Source organism: Alternaria postmessia (assembly GCF_024291825.1).
Source record: "Alternaria postmessia strain BMP 2775 chromosome Unknown scaffold_88, whole genome shotgun sequence".
NCBI lineage: Eukaryota > Fungi > Ascomycota > Dothideomycetes > Pleosporales > Pleosporaceae > Alternaria > Alternaria postmessia.
Window position 1 is genome coordinate 1 of NW_026260161.1, and position 16,831 is coordinate 16,831.

The 16,831-nt window shown below is 52.0% G+C and overlaps 8 protein-coding genes across 8 annotated transcripts; 4 read left to right on the forward strand and 4 right to left on the reverse strand.

Annotated features, from left to right (window-relative positions):
- Positions 1-153: 153 nt before the first annotated feature.
- J4E82_009327 (uncharacterized protein) lies at positions 154-1,600 on the reverse strand (the record flags this gene model as incomplete). The annotated part of the gene is made up of 2 exons (XM_051735552.1): positions 154-1,539; positions 1,598-1,600. The coding sequence occupies 2 exons, from the start codon at positions 1,598-1,600 to the stop codon at positions 154-156; spliced, it is 1,389 nt and encodes a 462-aa protein (XP_051584653.1).
- A 442-nt stretch (positions 1,601-2,042) lies between these two features.
- Positions 2,043-5,770, reverse strand: J4E82_009328 (uncharacterized protein; the record flags this gene model as incomplete). Its single annotated transcript, XM_051735553.1, has 3 exons — positions 2,043-2,598; positions 2,664-2,964; positions 3,013-5,770. The coding sequence occupies 3 exons, from the start codon at positions 5,768-5,770 to the stop codon at positions 2,043-2,045; spliced, it is 3,615 nt and encodes a 1,204-aa protein (XP_051584654.1).
- Positions 5,771-6,165: 395 nt separating this feature from the next.
- On the reverse strand, positions 6,166-7,358 carry RHP51 (RecA recombinase Rhp51; the record flags this gene model as incomplete). Its single annotated transcript, XM_051735554.1, has 4 exons — positions 6,166-6,986; positions 7,034-7,101; positions 7,151-7,230; positions 7,281-7,358. 4 exons carry the CDS (start codon positions 7,356-7,358, stop codon positions 6,166-6,168), a joined length of 1,047 nt encoding a protein of 348 aa, XP_051584655.1.
- A 300-nt stretch (positions 7,359-7,658) lies between these two features.
- On the reverse strand, positions 7,659-8,691 carry J4E82_009330 (uncharacterized protein; the record flags this gene model as incomplete). The annotated part of the gene is made up of 3 exons (XM_051735555.1): positions 7,659-8,001; positions 8,057-8,280; positions 8,341-8,691. 3 exons carry the CDS (start codon positions 8,689-8,691, stop codon positions 7,659-7,661), a joined length of 918 nt encoding a protein of 305 aa, XP_051584656.1.
- A 369-nt stretch (positions 8,692-9,060) lies between these two features.
- Positions 9,061-9,774, forward strand: J4E82_009331 (uncharacterized protein; the record flags this gene model as incomplete). Its single annotated transcript, XM_051735556.1, has 1 exon — positions 9,061-9,774. The coding sequence occupies one exon, from the start codon at positions 9,061-9,063 to the stop codon at positions 9,772-9,774; it is 714 nt and encodes a 237-aa protein (XP_051584657.1).
- A 1,196-nt stretch (positions 9,775-10,970) lies between these two features.
- Positions 10,971-11,648, forward strand: J4E82_009332 (uncharacterized protein; the record flags this gene model as incomplete). The annotated part of the gene is made up of 1 exon (XM_051735557.1): positions 10,971-11,648. One exon carries the CDS (start codon positions 10,971-10,973, stop codon positions 11,646-11,648), a length of 678 nt encoding a protein of 225 aa, XP_051584658.1.
- A 1,009-nt stretch (positions 11,649-12,657) lies between these two features.
- J4E82_009333 (uncharacterized protein) lies at positions 12,658-14,271 on the forward strand (the record flags this gene model as incomplete). The annotated part of the gene is made up of 3 exons (XM_051735558.1): positions 12,658-12,832; positions 12,884-13,290; positions 13,339-14,271. 3 exons carry the CDS (start codon positions 12,658-12,660, stop codon positions 14,269-14,271), a joined length of 1,515 nt encoding a protein of 504 aa, XP_051584659.1.
- Positions 14,272-15,143: 872 nt separating this feature from the next.
- On the forward strand, positions 15,144-16,418 carry J4E82_009334 (uncharacterized protein; the record flags this gene model as incomplete). Its single annotated transcript, XM_051735559.1, has 4 exons — positions 15,144-15,170; positions 15,215-15,530; positions 15,588-15,749; positions 15,799-16,418. 4 exons carry the CDS (start codon positions 15,144-15,146, stop codon positions 16,416-16,418), a joined length of 1,125 nt encoding a protein of 374 aa, XP_051584660.1.
- Between the last annotated feature and the right edge of the window lie 413 nt (positions 16,419-16,831).

A 16,831-nucleotide genomic window follows, 5' to 3' on the forward strand; every position in this document is an offset into this window, starting at 1 on the left:
CACACACACACACACACACACACACACACACAGAACACCAAAAACGCCAAATCGCTATGCCAGTCACACCACCAACTCCATGAACCCAACCCAACCTCACAGGCTCCCCTCCTACACGCATCCTCTCTCTCTCTCATCAACAGCACAGCAAATTCACAACCTCCCCACCCCCACCCTCGCCCCCCAATCCCCCCGATTGAACCTCTTCAAATCCCCCCCAGCCCTCCTAAACCTCTTCATCTCCCACTTCTTCTTCTTCTCAAACTCTTCGCCTGCCAATCTCTTCCTCACGAGTGACTTTTCCTCCACTGTGTTATTACTATCATGACCACCACTACCAGCAACAGTAGCATCATGCAACACAGCCGCGTCTTCCCAAGTGTACGAGAATTCCTTGATCAAAGGATGACTTTGGTTGTTGAGTTGGATTGCCGAAAAAGGGTTCTTGTGGGAGAATTTGAGTAGGTCGGAGGTTTCTGTTTGTTCTACTACTACTGTTGTAGACTCCGCCGCTGCCGTCGTCGTCGTCGTCGAGCTGAGCTTTAGACCATGTGCATCACGTCTCGACGTGACGGTAACAAACGGAGGACCATCGGCGTCATCATCAACAATAGTCGTGTGCTTCCCCTCTTCCTTCTCAGGGAAAAGGTTCGGTATACCAGGCGACGTCGGCGTCGGGGTATGCGTACCACCAAAGACGCGTTTCGGAGCCGTATCGAGTCTCGCGAGCCCTTTGATGCCAAAAGCGTTGTTCCCTTTACTCCTCGTCCTTGCATGATGATGACTACCACCTCCTCTTGCTGCTGTCTTGTCGCCCCCGGGCGGCGGTCCAGGTATCCAGTCTTCCTCTGCATCACTATTTTGCTCTCCCGGCATGCCGATACCCCCTCTCCGTCGCCTATTCTCTTCATCTTCACTCACTGGGCGTTGCAACTTTGGTCCCGCGGGCGTCATCTTGACGCGCTCCTTCTCCTTGCCCTTGGACGTCGGTTTCGCGATACATTCCTCAGACGGCATCTCCTTGTCTTCGCCCCTCATTTGCGCTTGCCTGACCTCGTCGGCCATGTCCCGCGGCACAGCAGCATGGATATCCGTCATGAGCTTCGCCCGCCTACAATACCCGTCCCAGTCCTCGACGGCCAATTTACCCGCTGCTTCGTTGAGCGCACTCGCGGGATTCGGTTGGATGAGGAGACAGGATATCGTGACGAGCACGTCTCTCAGCTTCAAACTACTACTCCAGTCCCGCTTCAGCGTCTCCACACACACGGCGCCCGTGGCCTCGTCGATGTTCGGATGCCATAGTCTGGTTCGGAACTGCGCCGTGGGCGGGGCGGCGGGGTAGGTAGGTGGTATGTCGAGATGCAGGCGCCATACACCGCCCGAATAAGGTGTTCCTACAGGGCCGGCGAGAAGGACGTCTAGAGAGGTGAGGTCTGCCGAGTCATCCGCGCCTGGAGGGAATAGGTAATTGGGAGGAAGGCCGGCGGTGTGCAGGGAGCCGTGGTCGGCGGCGAGGCGGCGCAGTGACTTTGAGTTCTGAGTGTTTGTGTTAGTGGAGTGCGTGGGTATGCGCGACGGGACATGCGAGCATCACCATGGCTGTGTGCTGTAGTAGGAGCGCGTCTGTGTAGGTGAGAGAGAGAACAAGGCGTTCATTGCGCTGCTGTACAGATCATCTGCCGTCTTTGGAGTAGTGAGCAGTGACGAGTCAGGCCTGCGGTCTTCCAGCGGTTGCCATGCACCCACACGTCGGTCGCGACGCCCCGCAATTCGCCGCCATCTGAGCGCGCCTTAGCGCGTCAACTCCACCTCCGGCCTCCTCACCCATCAACCTCAAGCCATGCATGATCAACATTTCAAACAGCTACTCTGCGTAAAGACATCTCCATCTCCATCATATTTGCTAGCTACAGTCATCCATCCAGAAAGAAGAAAAGAAGAAGAAGAAAAAACGACCCTTCCAGATGCAGGTCACATATAGTCTTACATCCATCATTTCCCTCTAATACTCCCTAACAAACGCCATGCTATAAACACCCCTACAAGATGTCCATCCCATCCTCCGTCTCCACAAAAGGAAACTGCCCACTCTCAATCGCCGCCACCCGATCCAACTCCTCCTGATACTCCTTCCTCAGCGTATCCAGCGTAACAATCTGCCTCTTGAGCAACTTCTTGCCCTGTCCAATCCCCCAATTCAACGTCCCCCCTGCACCACTACTTTCCATCCTCTGCTCAGCCAAAATGTACGCATCCTCTTTACTGACCGCCGACAAGGTATTGATAATCATGAGGTAAATCTGCGCCAGGCTTTCATCAGCCGGGTCGTGGATCTTGCTACTTGTCGTCTTGAGACGTTGCAGCCGCTCGTGCAGGATAGACGCTGCGCCGCGGAAGTTGTTTCGGCTGATGCGGAACGAGTAGAGGATTTGATGGTACGGCGGTCCGGAAGCAAGGTTGAGTGTCTTTTGGCAGAGAGAGGTGAGGATGGTGTCGACGGCGTCGGAGAGGCCGACAAACGGGAACGTGAGGAGGGTGGGAGTTTGCGAGGCCGTGACCATGGTTGTGATGAGAGTTTGAAGATCGGACGTTTTCCTGTGGGGAACGGCAACAGTCAGTATAACAAGTCGGACAGTAGGTAAGACGGGTATTTGACGTACAAGGCTGTGTCGCTGTGCCTGATCAACGCAGAATACGCATCATGGAATCTAGCTGTTTGTATTGAAGCGGTGAAGAGCCGTTGGAGCAGGTCCGTCTTGAGCTCCTCATCCTCCTGGCCCATCAAACATCGCAGACCGAGTTTGGCAAAATCCGCGACGTAGGAATATGCCTTGGCCTTCTCGAACAGGCCGATGACGTGACTGTAGTAGCGTGCTAGGCCTTCGGAAAACGAGTTTCGCTCGACTTCTGATACCAGGCCTGCTGTGTCTTCTTCCGCGACATCGAACATTGGACCGAGGGCTGTACACGTTAGTGGTCTGTAGGCAAATTTGCATCTAGTAGACTTACCCATAGTATATGCAGGCTTTTGGAAGCATAAAGACGCGAGCGCACTCTCACCGAGTGCAAGGTGCATGCGCCCCTTCAGATAAGAGGCCCAATGACCTTCCGGAAGGAACTTGGAAAAGTCCATAGCGAGGTCGTACTCTTGCTGTGCTAGAAGGAACCCCATAATATCCTCCACGACATTCTCAAAGTCGTGTTCCCTGAAGATGAAAGACAACCAGCCCCGGCTCCAGTGGGTGAGTAGACCCGCCTTCGTATCCTTTGGTAGCAAGACCTCAAAGGCGCGCAGTCCGTAAATGCCCTCGAGGACTGTCTGGGAAATAGGTAGCTTCTGGGTCTTGTACGTCTCGCCTAACATGCGATACAGTTGCTCTGACGCTTGACCCGTCATAGACTGGTGAGCCCACACTGTGCGAGCTAACCAGGACACCACCATGCAATCCTTGTATCGAAGCAAAAGTTCTGCAAAGACTTCAGATGCATCCCACTCATCATGTGTTTCTCCCTCCAGCTCGATGAACATGAACAACAGCAGCACAAGCAAGTCCAATAGGGCATTGTGGTCATTCTCAAGCGTTTCCTTGGAGACTGAAGATAGCGCACTCAGCCCATATCTTGCGATTTGCTTTCTCGACTGAGGTCGGCCATCGTGTTCATAGTCCAGCTTCTTGATAGCTCGGAGAAATGTCTCAGTGCCCAAGTCCTTCACTTCCATACCAAGCTCTTCAACAAGGACGGTGACATCCTCGTCAGTCACATGCTGGGAGAGTTCGCTGTTGACCTCGATCCATTCCATGCGATCCAAGATTGTGATGTTCCGGCTCTGTAGTAGGTCCATCTCCATGTGGCGTTGTACCTGTTGCTGGACAAAAGATGGCAGTCGTTGACGGAAGGAAGCTGCGGCGTTCAATAAACGTGCCACATCGCGAGACTCCGAAGTATCCAGGGTTTGCCGCAGGGGTTTGCTCAGCACGCGCTGGCTTGAGATGGCAGCTGCGTTGAGTGTAGTGACTTCTGACTCGCTGCAATTCCTAATCGCAGAGAGGTGGTCGCTCAACACTAGCCACGGCCGGTCGGTAGCTCGGTCGTAAACGAGTGATAGCGATTCTCCCCTTCGCTTATGTAGATCCTTTACCAGACTCCAGTAAGCCTGCCACTCTGCTATTATGGCTTTGCTGAGATCTTCTGTTTGCGGACTGTGCTCGACTGCGAGGGTGACAATAGTGGCGCTTAAACGCTCTTTCAAGCTGCCCCGATTCGACGATCGACTTGACCGCACCCGCTCTGAACCTCTTTTGCAGATGAGCAGCGCCGTCTCCAACGTCGCAATCGTGAACCGTCCGGGATAGAACAGGAAGTCAATCCATTGATCAGAGACCTCCTCGTCAGGCTCCAACTCTCGCTCGCTAGGATTCGCAGGATTCATCTTTAGTGCCTCGACGGTCAATGGGCCTGAGTCAACAGACACCCAATCGCTCTTCCAAGTTTGTGTTCGTTGGTCGGCAAAATCAGTGAGGTCAAATTTCAATGAGTAGACTTTACTGCTCGGTCCCGACCTAGCGCGTATCCAGATCTCCGAGCCCCTCCACCCAGGTCCTGGGATTACGTGGAATTCCTCTAGTGTCCATACAGTCGTGTTCATCAGTTCGTCAATCGGCGGAATGAGCTCCGAGTCCTGCGCAGCATCGTAGAATCCATGGTCCTGGTCGTCCGCGTCCCGCACGCCCCAGAACTTGAATTGATGCTGCTTCGGAGAGTAGGTGACGATGTGATACTCTGCGCCTCCTGGCCCCCCAAGACCGTCCACGACAGTCATGAGCATCGACTGCGAAGGTCCAATCGAGTATGAAGCTTGTGACTTTTCCAGTGCAAAGTCGTCGGCGCCCAAGAGGTCAACGTGAGCACCTGGCTTGCCCGACGCAATGTTCCACGCCCTTATCGAGTGATCCAAACACACTGAGAGGATGTGTTGCTTGTTCGGTGATATCGCGACCGCAGCGGCGGCTGATACAGCAAAGTCTGCGTTTTCAAACCTGACTGTGGGCTGCGCTTTCCATGACAGAAGACCGCGTACCGACCAGTTACTCTGCTGGTACCGCGCCCCGTCCCACGTGTTGTTGGCCTTGTCCCAAATCAGACGGCAGATGGCCCCATCGTCAAGCGTTACAAGTAGCTCCTCTGCGCTTTCGGCGACCAATCTGTAGGGTATGCGCCCGCTGAAGAGGGCCGGCTCGAACCTCTTACACCACGTCTCGGGTTCCTGCTCCGAGGCTGCGGGAGTGGAGAAGAAGTCGCGGTGTAGAGTCATGGTATAGAGCTCGTTGTTCGTCGTGATTACGAAGACGCTCAATGCGTCTCGGTCAGCGGGCTCAGCGAAGGCAACGCAAAAGGGTCGAATCTCGGCGGGGAACTGGAAGAGGAGCGTAAGGTTGGCCTCGAACTTGTCGGCAAAGTCGTGGTCCAAGTCGGTGGACTGTATCTCCAACATCTTTCTGTTGTCCAGCACCCGCCAGAGGAAGCTTCGCGGGTATGCATGGTTTTGCCGAAAGTACATGGATCCATCCGTGGCTAGATGACGCCTCGTGAAGGCCTCCTCGTCTTTGTCTGCATAGTGCTCTGTGATTAGACTGCGCTTCACCGTGCCTCGGACCCCGAAAGGAGCGTGTGTTGGTATCGAAAATACGATTGTCGAGCCAGGATAGGCGGGTTCGATGTTCAATCGCGCCTCTTTGTAGAGACATGTGCCTCCGTTTTGAACCATGGCGATCGCATGCGAAAGGGTCTCGACTGTCGTCGCAGGAGTCGAGGAATGGTGGCGCGCGTTGGGTTGGAGTTGCAGCTGTCGGCGCGAAGGTAAAGCTCACAAAAACAGTCGCCGCGGTGCATGCACGAAGCTGTCTGGCGCACGCGTGCACGGACGCGGCTTTGTCCTTCACCGCAGATCACCTTGACGTTTCTTGCAGGGGGGCTCGCATCACGCAGCACGCGAGAGAAGTGGACAACCATGATGTGCTTCGGTTCAAGTTTTGTATTAGGATATCATACGCATTGCATAAACATAAATCGTCCACGACCAAACACATCTAGATCGTCACCGCCCCATAACGCCTTGCACCGGCAATGCGAATCGGGGCCGAAGCCCCTCCATCAGCCTCATCACCTATTGGCCCTCTCCTCGAGGTCCTTCTCCTTGGGATCGCCAATGCCGTCTTCGTTGATGGCGAACAGGCAATCGCTCTCTGGCAGACATGGGCTGTCGTAGATCTTGCAAACACGCGTTTCTCCCCTGCCCTTCCTCAAGCTGAGGCGCGTCGTACTTGCGTGCGCAATGATGTTTCCTCCGATAGGTTTCTTCGGATCTGGGTTGAACATGGCACTTGGCCCACCATCCACTTGTGCAACGACTTGGTTGGTGATTACGACGGCAATACCAAACTCATCCGCAAGCCGTTGTAGCGTGCGCATGAACTTGGCCAAATGTGTTTGCCTAGCCGAAAGCTCTCCACGCCCTGCAAAATCCGTTCGATATAGTGCGGTGGCGGAGTCGACGACGAGCAATGAGAATCGTGTCTCCGTCATCATCTGGGCGGCCTGGTTGAGAAGCTCCAGCTGGTGATCAGAGTTGTATGCGCGCGCGTAAGCAACATTGTCTAGAACTTCTTCTCCTGAAAGTCCGAATCGATTTGCCACAGCCAAACATCGTACTGGTCGGAAGGTGCCCTCAGTGTCGATGTATAGGCATTTGCCCTCACCACCGCCCATGTCGAACGGCAGCTGGCAGGTAACGGCGAGTGTATGACAAATCTGACTCTTTCCCGTTCGAAACTCGCCAAAGATCTCTGTGATCGAGCCGGTCTCAATTCCACCTGCCAGAAGAGTGTCCAGTTGTTTTGAGCCGGTCGTGATCGAAATCAGTTCGCTACGACGTGAGTGCATCTCGGTAGCCGTGGTGAAGCCCATAGGCACAAGTTTGGAGGCTGTTCAAGTAAGCAACAGGCAATATAACGGCGTCATTGCTGCTTACCCTCTGCAAGTAGTTTTGAGGCCTTTTGTTCTGAGATGCCCTTTATTTGCTCGAGCGCTCGCCGTGGCCTGTCTGTCGTTAGTGGCGGGGCCAATCTACACACAGTGGCTGGCATACGTATAGGCAATTGACTCTACGGTGTTGAAGCCGCCCTCAACAATCAATTTGATGTCGCGTGCAGTCAATCCATTGACTCCCTGAGATCTCGTCAATGTCCGCTGCGCGTACCAAGTCAAGTAAAGCATACCTCAAGCGCAGACACCGGAGTGGGGGCACCAGGGCCACCCATGCTGCTATCATCGAACTGCTCTTCTTCGGCACTCATTTTGACGGATATGGGACGGTAAAAAAGTGTGAATTAGTCGTTGTACTGGAGTCGAGTGTGAAGTGTTCAAGAAAGAGAGATGAGTGGCGAACGGGCATCTAGATCAGGCGCGTCTTGCTAGCGCCAAACGCGTTCTCACATGACGCTGATAAATCGCCACAAGGCAGTCGCGCAGGCTCCCACGGTCATGTCCGACGTTACTCCGCAACACCAAAAACGCTTCACGCACTGACACTTCGGGTGTATGTGTAGTCACATGTTCATTCCTTTCTATTTCATGGTATCATTGTACGTAAAGACCTACTCGTCATCGCCAAAGAAGACCTTGACCGGTAGCCAGGCGTCACCACAAACCTTGAAGCGCTCAGGCAGCGAGCTAATCTCCTTCATCTCCTCATCAGTCAGCTCCCAGCCGTCAAGCTGGAAGTTGCCCTGGATGCGGGATGCTGTGACGGACTTGGGGATGACGCTGGAGCCACGCTGCAGACCCCACATGAGCAAGACTTGCTGGACAGACTTGCCCTTGTTGTCGGCGAGCTTCTTGAGCTTCTCGTTCTTGTAAAGAGGTGAGTCGGTTGATCCGAGGCAGGAGTAGGCGGTGGCGTGGATGCCCTTCTCCTTGAGGTAATCGAGGAGCTTGGGGCTGGTCTCACTGTCAGTTTACACATACATGAGTGAGCTGCCAACACATGACTTACGAGGGGTTGTTGGGGTGGAGCTCGATCTGGTTGACGGCAGGTGTGGTCTTGAAGCGAGAATCGGCAAACAGCTTCTCGAGGTTCTTGATGGCGAAGTTGGAAACACCAATGTTCTTTACGCGGCCAGACTCGGGGAGCTTTTGCATCTCCGCCCAGGTGTCCTTGAAGTCCCAGTCGGGGTAGTGCTTCTTAAGATCATCGGGGTCGGTGGAAGAAGGCCAGTGCTGTCACCGCGTCAGTGTTTAGTCCAATCGGAGAGTATACCTTGATGTTGAGCAACTTACCATGAGGTAAAGGTCAACGTAGTCGAGACCAAGACTGTTCAGAGAGCTGGTAATGCCCTCTTCAACGCGCTTGTGCCATGGGTTGTCAAGCTTGGTGGTAACCCAGATCTCCTCACGGGGTACACCAGAGTCCTTGATACCCTCGCCGACCTCCTTCTCGTTGCCGTAGGCAAGCGCGGTGTCAATGTGGCGGTATCCTCCCTGGAGGGCAGCCTTGACGGCCTCGCGAACCTCACCAGGCTTTGACTGCCATGTGCCGAGACCGACAGCGGGAATCTTTGCGCCAGTGTTGAGCGTGAAGTGCTCCTTGGTCCAGTTCTTGGGTGCCATTCTTGCTAGGGTACGAATCATAAATTGTAAGGTAAAGTTTGGGATGTAGGAAATTTGAAAGAAGGCAGGAATGGCAAACTTTTGAAGGGTGATCTGGAGGGGCAGTGCCGACGCGTTGTGTACCCCTCCTACGTCAGGGCCATCCTTCATCCAACACGTTGGTATCTGTACCGAGCAACTTTAAGCACCGGCATAAAACCTCCACGTATCAGGACGCGATTTGCCCGCGGGTGAGGTTAAACGGGTGGGGGGTGGAGCGCTACCCACCTGGCGCTAGAACCCAAAAGGAAGTCGGAACAGTACCATTTTTTGGCGTTCTGCCGTTGAACATTCCCGCTTCCACTGCACCGCCATCAGCAACCTGCGCTAGCCGTATAAGTGTGGACCGCAATGTCTTCAGGATTCGTCAGTGGCGGCAAGGCTGGTGAGGAAGTCGAACGCGATGATGAGTGGAAGAAGGCCCAGCAAGAGATTGAAGATGCGAGACGCGCCAAAGCCGATCTAGCGAAGCAGCAAGACGGGAAGAGTCTTTTCGAGGTCTTGCAAGCCAACAAAGACAAGAAACAAGCTGAGTTTGAAGAGAGAGCGCGGTACAAGCTGCATGTTGCTCTGGACGACGAAGAAGCCGACTACCTGGATTCGGTCTTGGAAAAGAAGCGCCAGGAAGAAGCCAATGTAAAGAAAGAAACCTTTGAACAATTAGATTTGTTCCGCAGACAGCGCGAAGAAGCCGAGAGGAAAGCTCGGGGTCTCGAAGAAGAGAGCACAGAAACACCTCAAGAGGAGGATGCCGGCCAATGGGCGGCAGTTGGACGAAAGAGGAAGAAGGGTACTGAAGCTGGTCTGCTAAAGGGCGTAAAGCTTAGGAAATCGAGCTCCGTGCCTGAAGAGAAGAGCAGCACCAACGAAGTAAAGGCTACGAAGCAGTCTACGCCAGATGTCAAAACGAACACACCTTCCACTACAGGCGGCGGTAACGGCGTAAAGAGTCCCGCGACATCATCCGTGAACGCGACAAAGCCATCAGCAGGGCCACCTTCCTCCAAGCTCGTAAACACGCTTTCGCTCGGGTTAGGCTATGCATCTTCGGATGATGAAGACTGAGTCTTTATCGAAGGCTAGATGTCATTCTCGAAACGAGCGTAGTCCACCTCAACCAGAATGTTTTTCTGGAAGGAATCTTACAATTCCTGCGCGACACGAAAACAGTTGCGATTACGCAGGTACTGGCGTACGAAAACTGAGAAGCTTCATTTTTGCCGATCCCAACATGTTGAAACATGAAAAACTACTTGTAATGCGTCTGTGTCAGCGCTTGGCACCCTTACGGTATGCAACTATATGTTTACCAGCACGACATCCTGGGCGTTGGGCATCACTTCACAACACGCGACGTGATGATGTCATTGGCCAGCCGCATGGGTGACGCTTACCTGTTCCTAGCGACATTCCGCGACAGCAGTTTCCGCCGGAACTGACGATCAGCTATCCATATCATCAATCAACATTCATTCTCGAACTGCTCGCAACTCGTCAAAAATGCATTCGTGATTTTACTGACATAAAACAACGCAACTAACAATCTGGCATCGCGACCTGAATGTGCAACGTCGCAACAACATGGCACACCAACCCACCAACCACGAAGATTCACCGCTTCTCCATGACAACAATAGCTCTCTAGGAGACAGCGAGACTACCCGCAATGTCGATGAAAAGATGGACACGCGCCTGATGTTGAAGATTGCGGCAGCGATGTACTCCTTCACCACACTCGGCCTCTTCAACTCCTCAATCGGCACCGTCCTCCCTCTCCTCTCCTCCTACTACCATCTCACCGACCTCCAAGTATCTTGCATCTTTCTCGTCCCACCCATCGGCTACGTTGTAGCAGCACAGTGTAGCGATACTGTGCATCACCGCTTTGGTCAACGAGGAATCGCAGTTGCAGCGCCTTTGTTACAAATCCTGGCTACGACGATAGTAGCAACGCATCCGGGGTTTGGGTGGGTGCTAGTTGCCTTTATGTTCCAGGGGCTGGGAACGGGGCTGCTGGATGGGAGTTGGTGTGCGTGGGCGGGGAGTATGGAGAAGGCGAATACTCTGAGCGGGCTGTTGCATGGGAGTTATAGTGTTGGTGGGGCGATGGGTCCATTTATCGTTACTATTTTGACCACCAGGCACTTTCCGTGGTGGACCTGGTATTCTATCTTGGTGAGTTCCCTGAATCCAAGGTCTTTCACTTCCTTGACTAATGGTTGTAGGCTGGAGCATGCGCGCTCTCTTTCTTGGTTTTAGTCATGGCATTCCGTAACGAAACCGCATCCGTCTACCGCGAAAGCAAGCAGTCGAAAATCAACGATTCCAAGATCGACGTCAAGGCCGTGTTCAAATACCGAGCTACTTGGTTCTGCGCAGCGTACTTTCTAACTTACGTTGGTATCGAGACAGCGATTTCGGGATGGATCGTCTCATTCATGCTGCGCAGCCGTCACTCAACCGCTTACGTCGCTGGTCTATCTTCTACGGGGTACTGGGTTGGCATGGCTGTTGGACGACTCACATTAGGTTTTGCAACAGATAGAATGGGGGTGCGGCGCGCGACTGGTTTGTACTTTATTCTCGCTGTTGGGGTAGATATTCTCTTCGCTGCTTTGTCGTCTCCAGCTGCTTCTGTGGCGTTGATGACAATGCTAGGGTTTATCATGGGTCCGATGTTTCCTTCAGGAGTTGTTGTGCTTACACGGTTGTTGCCGGCAGAGTTGCATGTTGCGGCTGTTTCCTTTGTGGCTTCTCTAGGTCAGGTTGGAGCAGCGCTTTCACCGTTTGCTATAGGTGCTGTTATTGACGGCATGGGTATTGGTGTCTTCCGGTTCGCGATAGTCATCGAGACTGTGTTGGCGTTGCTGGTATGGGTTACTTTTGCAAGGCTGCGTCCCGCTTTGCAAGTTGTATCTACTGCGCGCCATGAGGACTGAGATTATGGGACCACTGCAGCGCTATGAAGCTATTGATCACCGTGTCAACATAGTGCTGTTCTGATGTAAAAGCGACAGCCAGACTAACTTCAGCTTTGATCTCTCGCTATATTCTACGCAGAGATCTGACATGGTCATATTAATACATCTTTAGTATGATCATTGGTATGTTTTTAGAGTGATTCTTTTGTTACGAGCGACTTAGAAATAACGTCATCCGTCATATTTGCTTCCCAGATGAATTACCTAGGCATGCAAACAAGTCTTCGAGTTGTATTGATCTTACCAACTCCCAAGCCTATCTTAAGATAATGTAAGTCTGCTTCCTCTAAGCAGAAAGAATGTGCTTCGCAGTGCTTGAGAAACGCTATGTAGGTATTTTGTAATGATTACAAACAGGGTCGGCGAACTCACATAACCCGACGATGAAGTGACAACTAGAGAATCGTAACCTCACTACAATCCCGAGTCGTGGTCAATCGAACCCAGGGTCTCAACCGATGGGGCGGCCGCGAGATGAAGCGGTGGGGGCCTCGCCCGAAGGATGAGGGGCGTTTTGGCGCTAGTAGCCCAGCTAACCCGCGCCGCACCACGCGTACTTTATACGGCAGACCGTCCCTTCATCCTTGCATCCCAAGGTTTGATAACTCAAGTATGTCCTCGTCGCTACGCTGTGACAACCTCATGGGAGCCATCACTCGTGTACCTTGATGGGTGTATCGCAGACACAAAAATCACACCTACGTTGTATGTACAAGCGGTACGACTTCTTCGCTTGCGATCCATCGCATAGTTCACAAGTCGAACATGCAGACGATCCTTCCTGCGTCCTGAATTGGTAACAGCTCCGGTGCCTGGGAGACCCAAGTGCGCTAGACCAACATGCTTCCAAACGGAGTCGAGCCGCGGAGGCAATACTTTATGTCCGTCCGATATTCTTCATAACATCAGCATCCGCCTGTCTATCTCGTTCGTACTTAGCTATTGGCATCATTTCCTTAGACCCAGCATGGTACTTTTAGCAGGTGTTGCGGCTCTTCTCTTTGCTGCACCGTCAATTGCAACGGGAGCAGCCAAGAGCCTCTTTGGTGGTGAGAAAGTGGCCTGCTCAAAGTTGAAGGCCAAATACCCTGAAAGCACCTTTCTACCTGGAACTTCGGGCTACTCCTATGAGACGCAAGAGCGTATGTGTTTACAATCAAGACGCAAGCGCGATATTTGCTAAGAATCCACAGCCTATTGGTCAGCCACAGTCTACAGCAGTCCTGCGTGCGTCTTCGTTCCTCAAAATGCACAACAAGTTTCGTACGCGGTCACTACGATGACACTCACTCTCTCAAAATTCGCTATGCGAGGAGGAGGACATATGCCAATACCTGGCTACAACGGAATCGACAGCTCCGGTGTGTTGCTGTCTTCGTCCAACTTGACGACCTTGTCTCTTTCGACAGACAAGTCAATCGTCTCCGTTGGTCCCGGGAATAGGTGGAGGGACGTCTACGCTTATCTCAAACCGTCCGGACTCGCGGCTGTTGGAGGTCGTGTGGGCCACGTGGGTGTTCCTGGTCTGCTACTCGGCGGGGGAATTTCGTTTTATTCTTCGGAGTATGGATTTGCTTCGGACAACGTTCAGAAGTACCAAGTAGGTTGGCATCATCTCTAAAGTTTAGCTCTGATCTGACAGCGATAGTGCGTGTTGTCCAGCGGACTTATCGTTGAAGCAACAGCGACGAACAAGTACTCTGATCTTTTCTGGGCCTTGAGGGGTGGCGGAAACTCCTTCTGCATCGTTACACGATTCGACCTACGACCAGTAGAGGGTAGCGATGTTCACGCTGGCATCGGACAATTTGACCAGTCGCAATCGAAAGGCTACCTGGATGGTGTTTATAACTTCGGGAAATACGGCGGCATCGATCCCAAAGCTGCCATTATTCCTACGATCCTTACCTTCCCTGCGGCAAACATGACGGTTTATGCGGCTGCTAAGTTCTACCACTCCACTACTGACAACCCAGAAGTGTTTGAGAACTTCACTGCGCCGAAGCTCACCCCTGTCGCCGATTCGTACGCACTGCAACCACTTTCGGACTACATCTCAGCTACAGACGCTCTTCAACCATTAGGGCTACGCCAGGAGTTCCGCACTCTTTCGTCTGTCGTCGATCGAGACGCTGTTCAGCTCATTCACGACACCTTCATCTCGGGCGTCAATGCCAAGCTGCCCAGTGTTGCCAACCTACAGGCTTCAATAACCTTCCAGCCTGTTACCAAGGCATTTCTGTCGCACAGTGCTAAGACTGGTGGTAACCCTCAGGGTGTGGATGTCTCCAAGGCACCTTTCTTCTGGATGGTGGAGAACTTCACTTGGACGTCAGCAAGCGATGATGTCAAGGTACGCGCTGCTGCTGATGAGATCACAGCAAGCATTAACGGCTTGCTCAAGGCAAAATCATGGAGCGCTGATTACCTGTACATGAATGATGCTGGAAAAGGGCAGCCCATTTTCCAAAGCTATCCGGCTGCCAACTTGAGAAGGCTAAAGACTATTCGTACAAAGTACGATCCTCTTCGGGTATATACCAACCTGATGCCTGGTGGCTGGAAAGTCGCCGATGCATGATTGATCAATTCGGGTGCGCTATTTACAGTGTTTAGATCCTTTCGCTACGCACATTGACCAATAAACATCGTTTGGCCCCTACCAACGCAAGAAGATACGTCTTCTTTGTGATTCTCCTTGTGACCGTGGTCACAGATCAAGATCATATGCCCTTTGAGGTTCATATCGTCGTTTATCTGCTTGTATCGCGCCTCATTACCAACCTGAACATGTTCCCCTCGATCGGGCGAGTTTGTGCGTCATTCGCAGACATGTATTCGTCCGGAAGTTCGGCGTACCGGTAGCGGGTACGAATTAACTGTGCCTCACCTTTGCCGGGTGGATGAAAAGCTTGAACGCGAAGGAACGCGAAGGAAGGGGCAGCGTAACCGAGCCGTGTCCAAAGGATTGGCCCAGGCTCCCGGGAACCTTGATTTGCTTCCCGCGAAAATGGAAATCAGTTGTTGTAACGGAGCTATGACTTCAATGAGCAAACCCCGGCAGCGATAAGATGATGTCTCATTCTCGGTTCCGTTGATTTGTCGACAGCTCCTTGAACCTGTCGATCCAACTTCTGATTTCTAGGCCATCTTGTTGTATGTATGCATGTTGGAAGGATTGCGCCGTAATTTTACCGTCTCCTGTTTGAACCGTTGTACTTCCATGTCTGGAGGGTATCGAGGCCTTCTGTGGGGGGATTTATAGTGGCTGCCAAACGCATGTGGACTTGAGACTTGAAGGGCTGACATGTATCCTGGGTCGCGGCCACGGTACTTACCGTTCCATAGGATCTAGTTCGCATGTCCCTCCCGTAGACAAATGTCTCTTAAGAATTGATCGTGCCAGTCACAGTGTCATTCATTCCACTCTGTCAATAACGAGTAACAGCCAAAATGACGTTGAACTACACCGAACTTATGGTAAGTCAAACATCAATACATGCTGCAATGTTAACATGACACAGACGTTGATATGGTGTCTGTGGGGTGCGTCATTCGTCTTAACTGCTCTGAGAGGTTTTCTACGATGGAAGTCCCAACACCGGCTGTTCGCCGACGATCACTTCGTCTTCTTTGGCTTGCTATCTTTAACGGCTCTCTCTGTGGTTATCACACGATTGCTACCACAGTTCTTCTTCGCTCAGGAATACTCAAAAGCAGCTATAGCAGATCCAAATACCCCGATGCCACTACCACCGGACGAGTTCGTCGAAAGGACACGCACTGCACTCAAACTCATGTTCAGCCAGATGCTTTTGTTTTGGACAACCCTATGGGCTGGTAGGTTGAGATTGCTAGGACGCTGCCGGAGAATCTTGTACTGATATACATATCTAGCCAAATTCTCTATCCTGTTCTTCTTTAGGCGTTTGGTCATTGGACTACCCATATACATGCGCGCTTGGTGGTTATGTTTTATATTGGTGCTACTTCTCTACCTCGCATCAATCGCCTCAAACTTCTTGACCTGCCGTCCATTATCCAGATACTGGAGCGCGAGTCAGTATCTCATTCCAACGGGTTCTATATGACTTTCTAACTTATATAGCTGGGTGTAGCGATCCAGAGGATCTCATCCGAGCCGATGCCTCCATCAAATTCGCAACAAGCGCAGACGTCGTTGCTGATGCTCTCATAATGCTTCTCCCTCTGAACCTGTTGCGCAAATTACAAGTTTCAGCCCAGCAGAAGTTTGGACTTGCTATTATCTTCTCACTCGGTACCATCATCATCGCCTTCGCGTTCGCACGGCTTGCGCAAGTCACAAAGGCTACTTCGAATCCCGACCCAGCCGCACTTGCTGATGGACCTGTGCTACTGAGTATGTGGAGCCACATCGAGTCATCTGTATCTGTCATAGTCGCTACACTGCCGGCGTTCAGATACCTATTGAATGGAACAATGGGGCGCACTCGACCAAGTCCATCTGCACCACCAGTATATGGTTCTGCAGAGCCAAGTGCGTCAGGACCTCAAAGCAAGGCCCGCCGTGTATTCAGTGGACATAGGTGGAGTCATAACACAGGCCTAAGATTGCCGAGTGGTGAACAGGGTAGAAAAGAAAGTAACGATTGGGGCAGTGAGACCGAGTTGAGACCTATGGCTGGAATTGAGAAACAGGTAGACTTCACTGTTGAAAGAGAGTTGGCGATACCACAGCAGCATTAGCATTCGTAATTAACTCTTGAAGTACTCTATGATCAATACTGGCGAACATGTAGGTCGAGGTTTGGTGTCTTATGCTCCATTATTATAAAAGTTATGTTACAGTATGCTGTCTGGTATCCTCAGAGACGCAACAGCGTTTGAGAACTTATCTAAGACTAAGATACCACTACTTTTAGTTCTAAATAATGGGAAAGTGCGCCGTTAGGACGATGCATAGTATGATCAAGAAACTTGGTAAATGGTGTGTGACAAATCCACTTAAAATCGGCATTTGGTGTGGCCACCATGCAGAGGTACCCCTACAAGAAATGGCTTGGTACTCATTTTTCTGGTCTACCAATGGTTGACTCACCAAAACGGTGCGATTCATAAGATTTCAGTGAGTCTATTAACAATTCATACAGCATCATTGG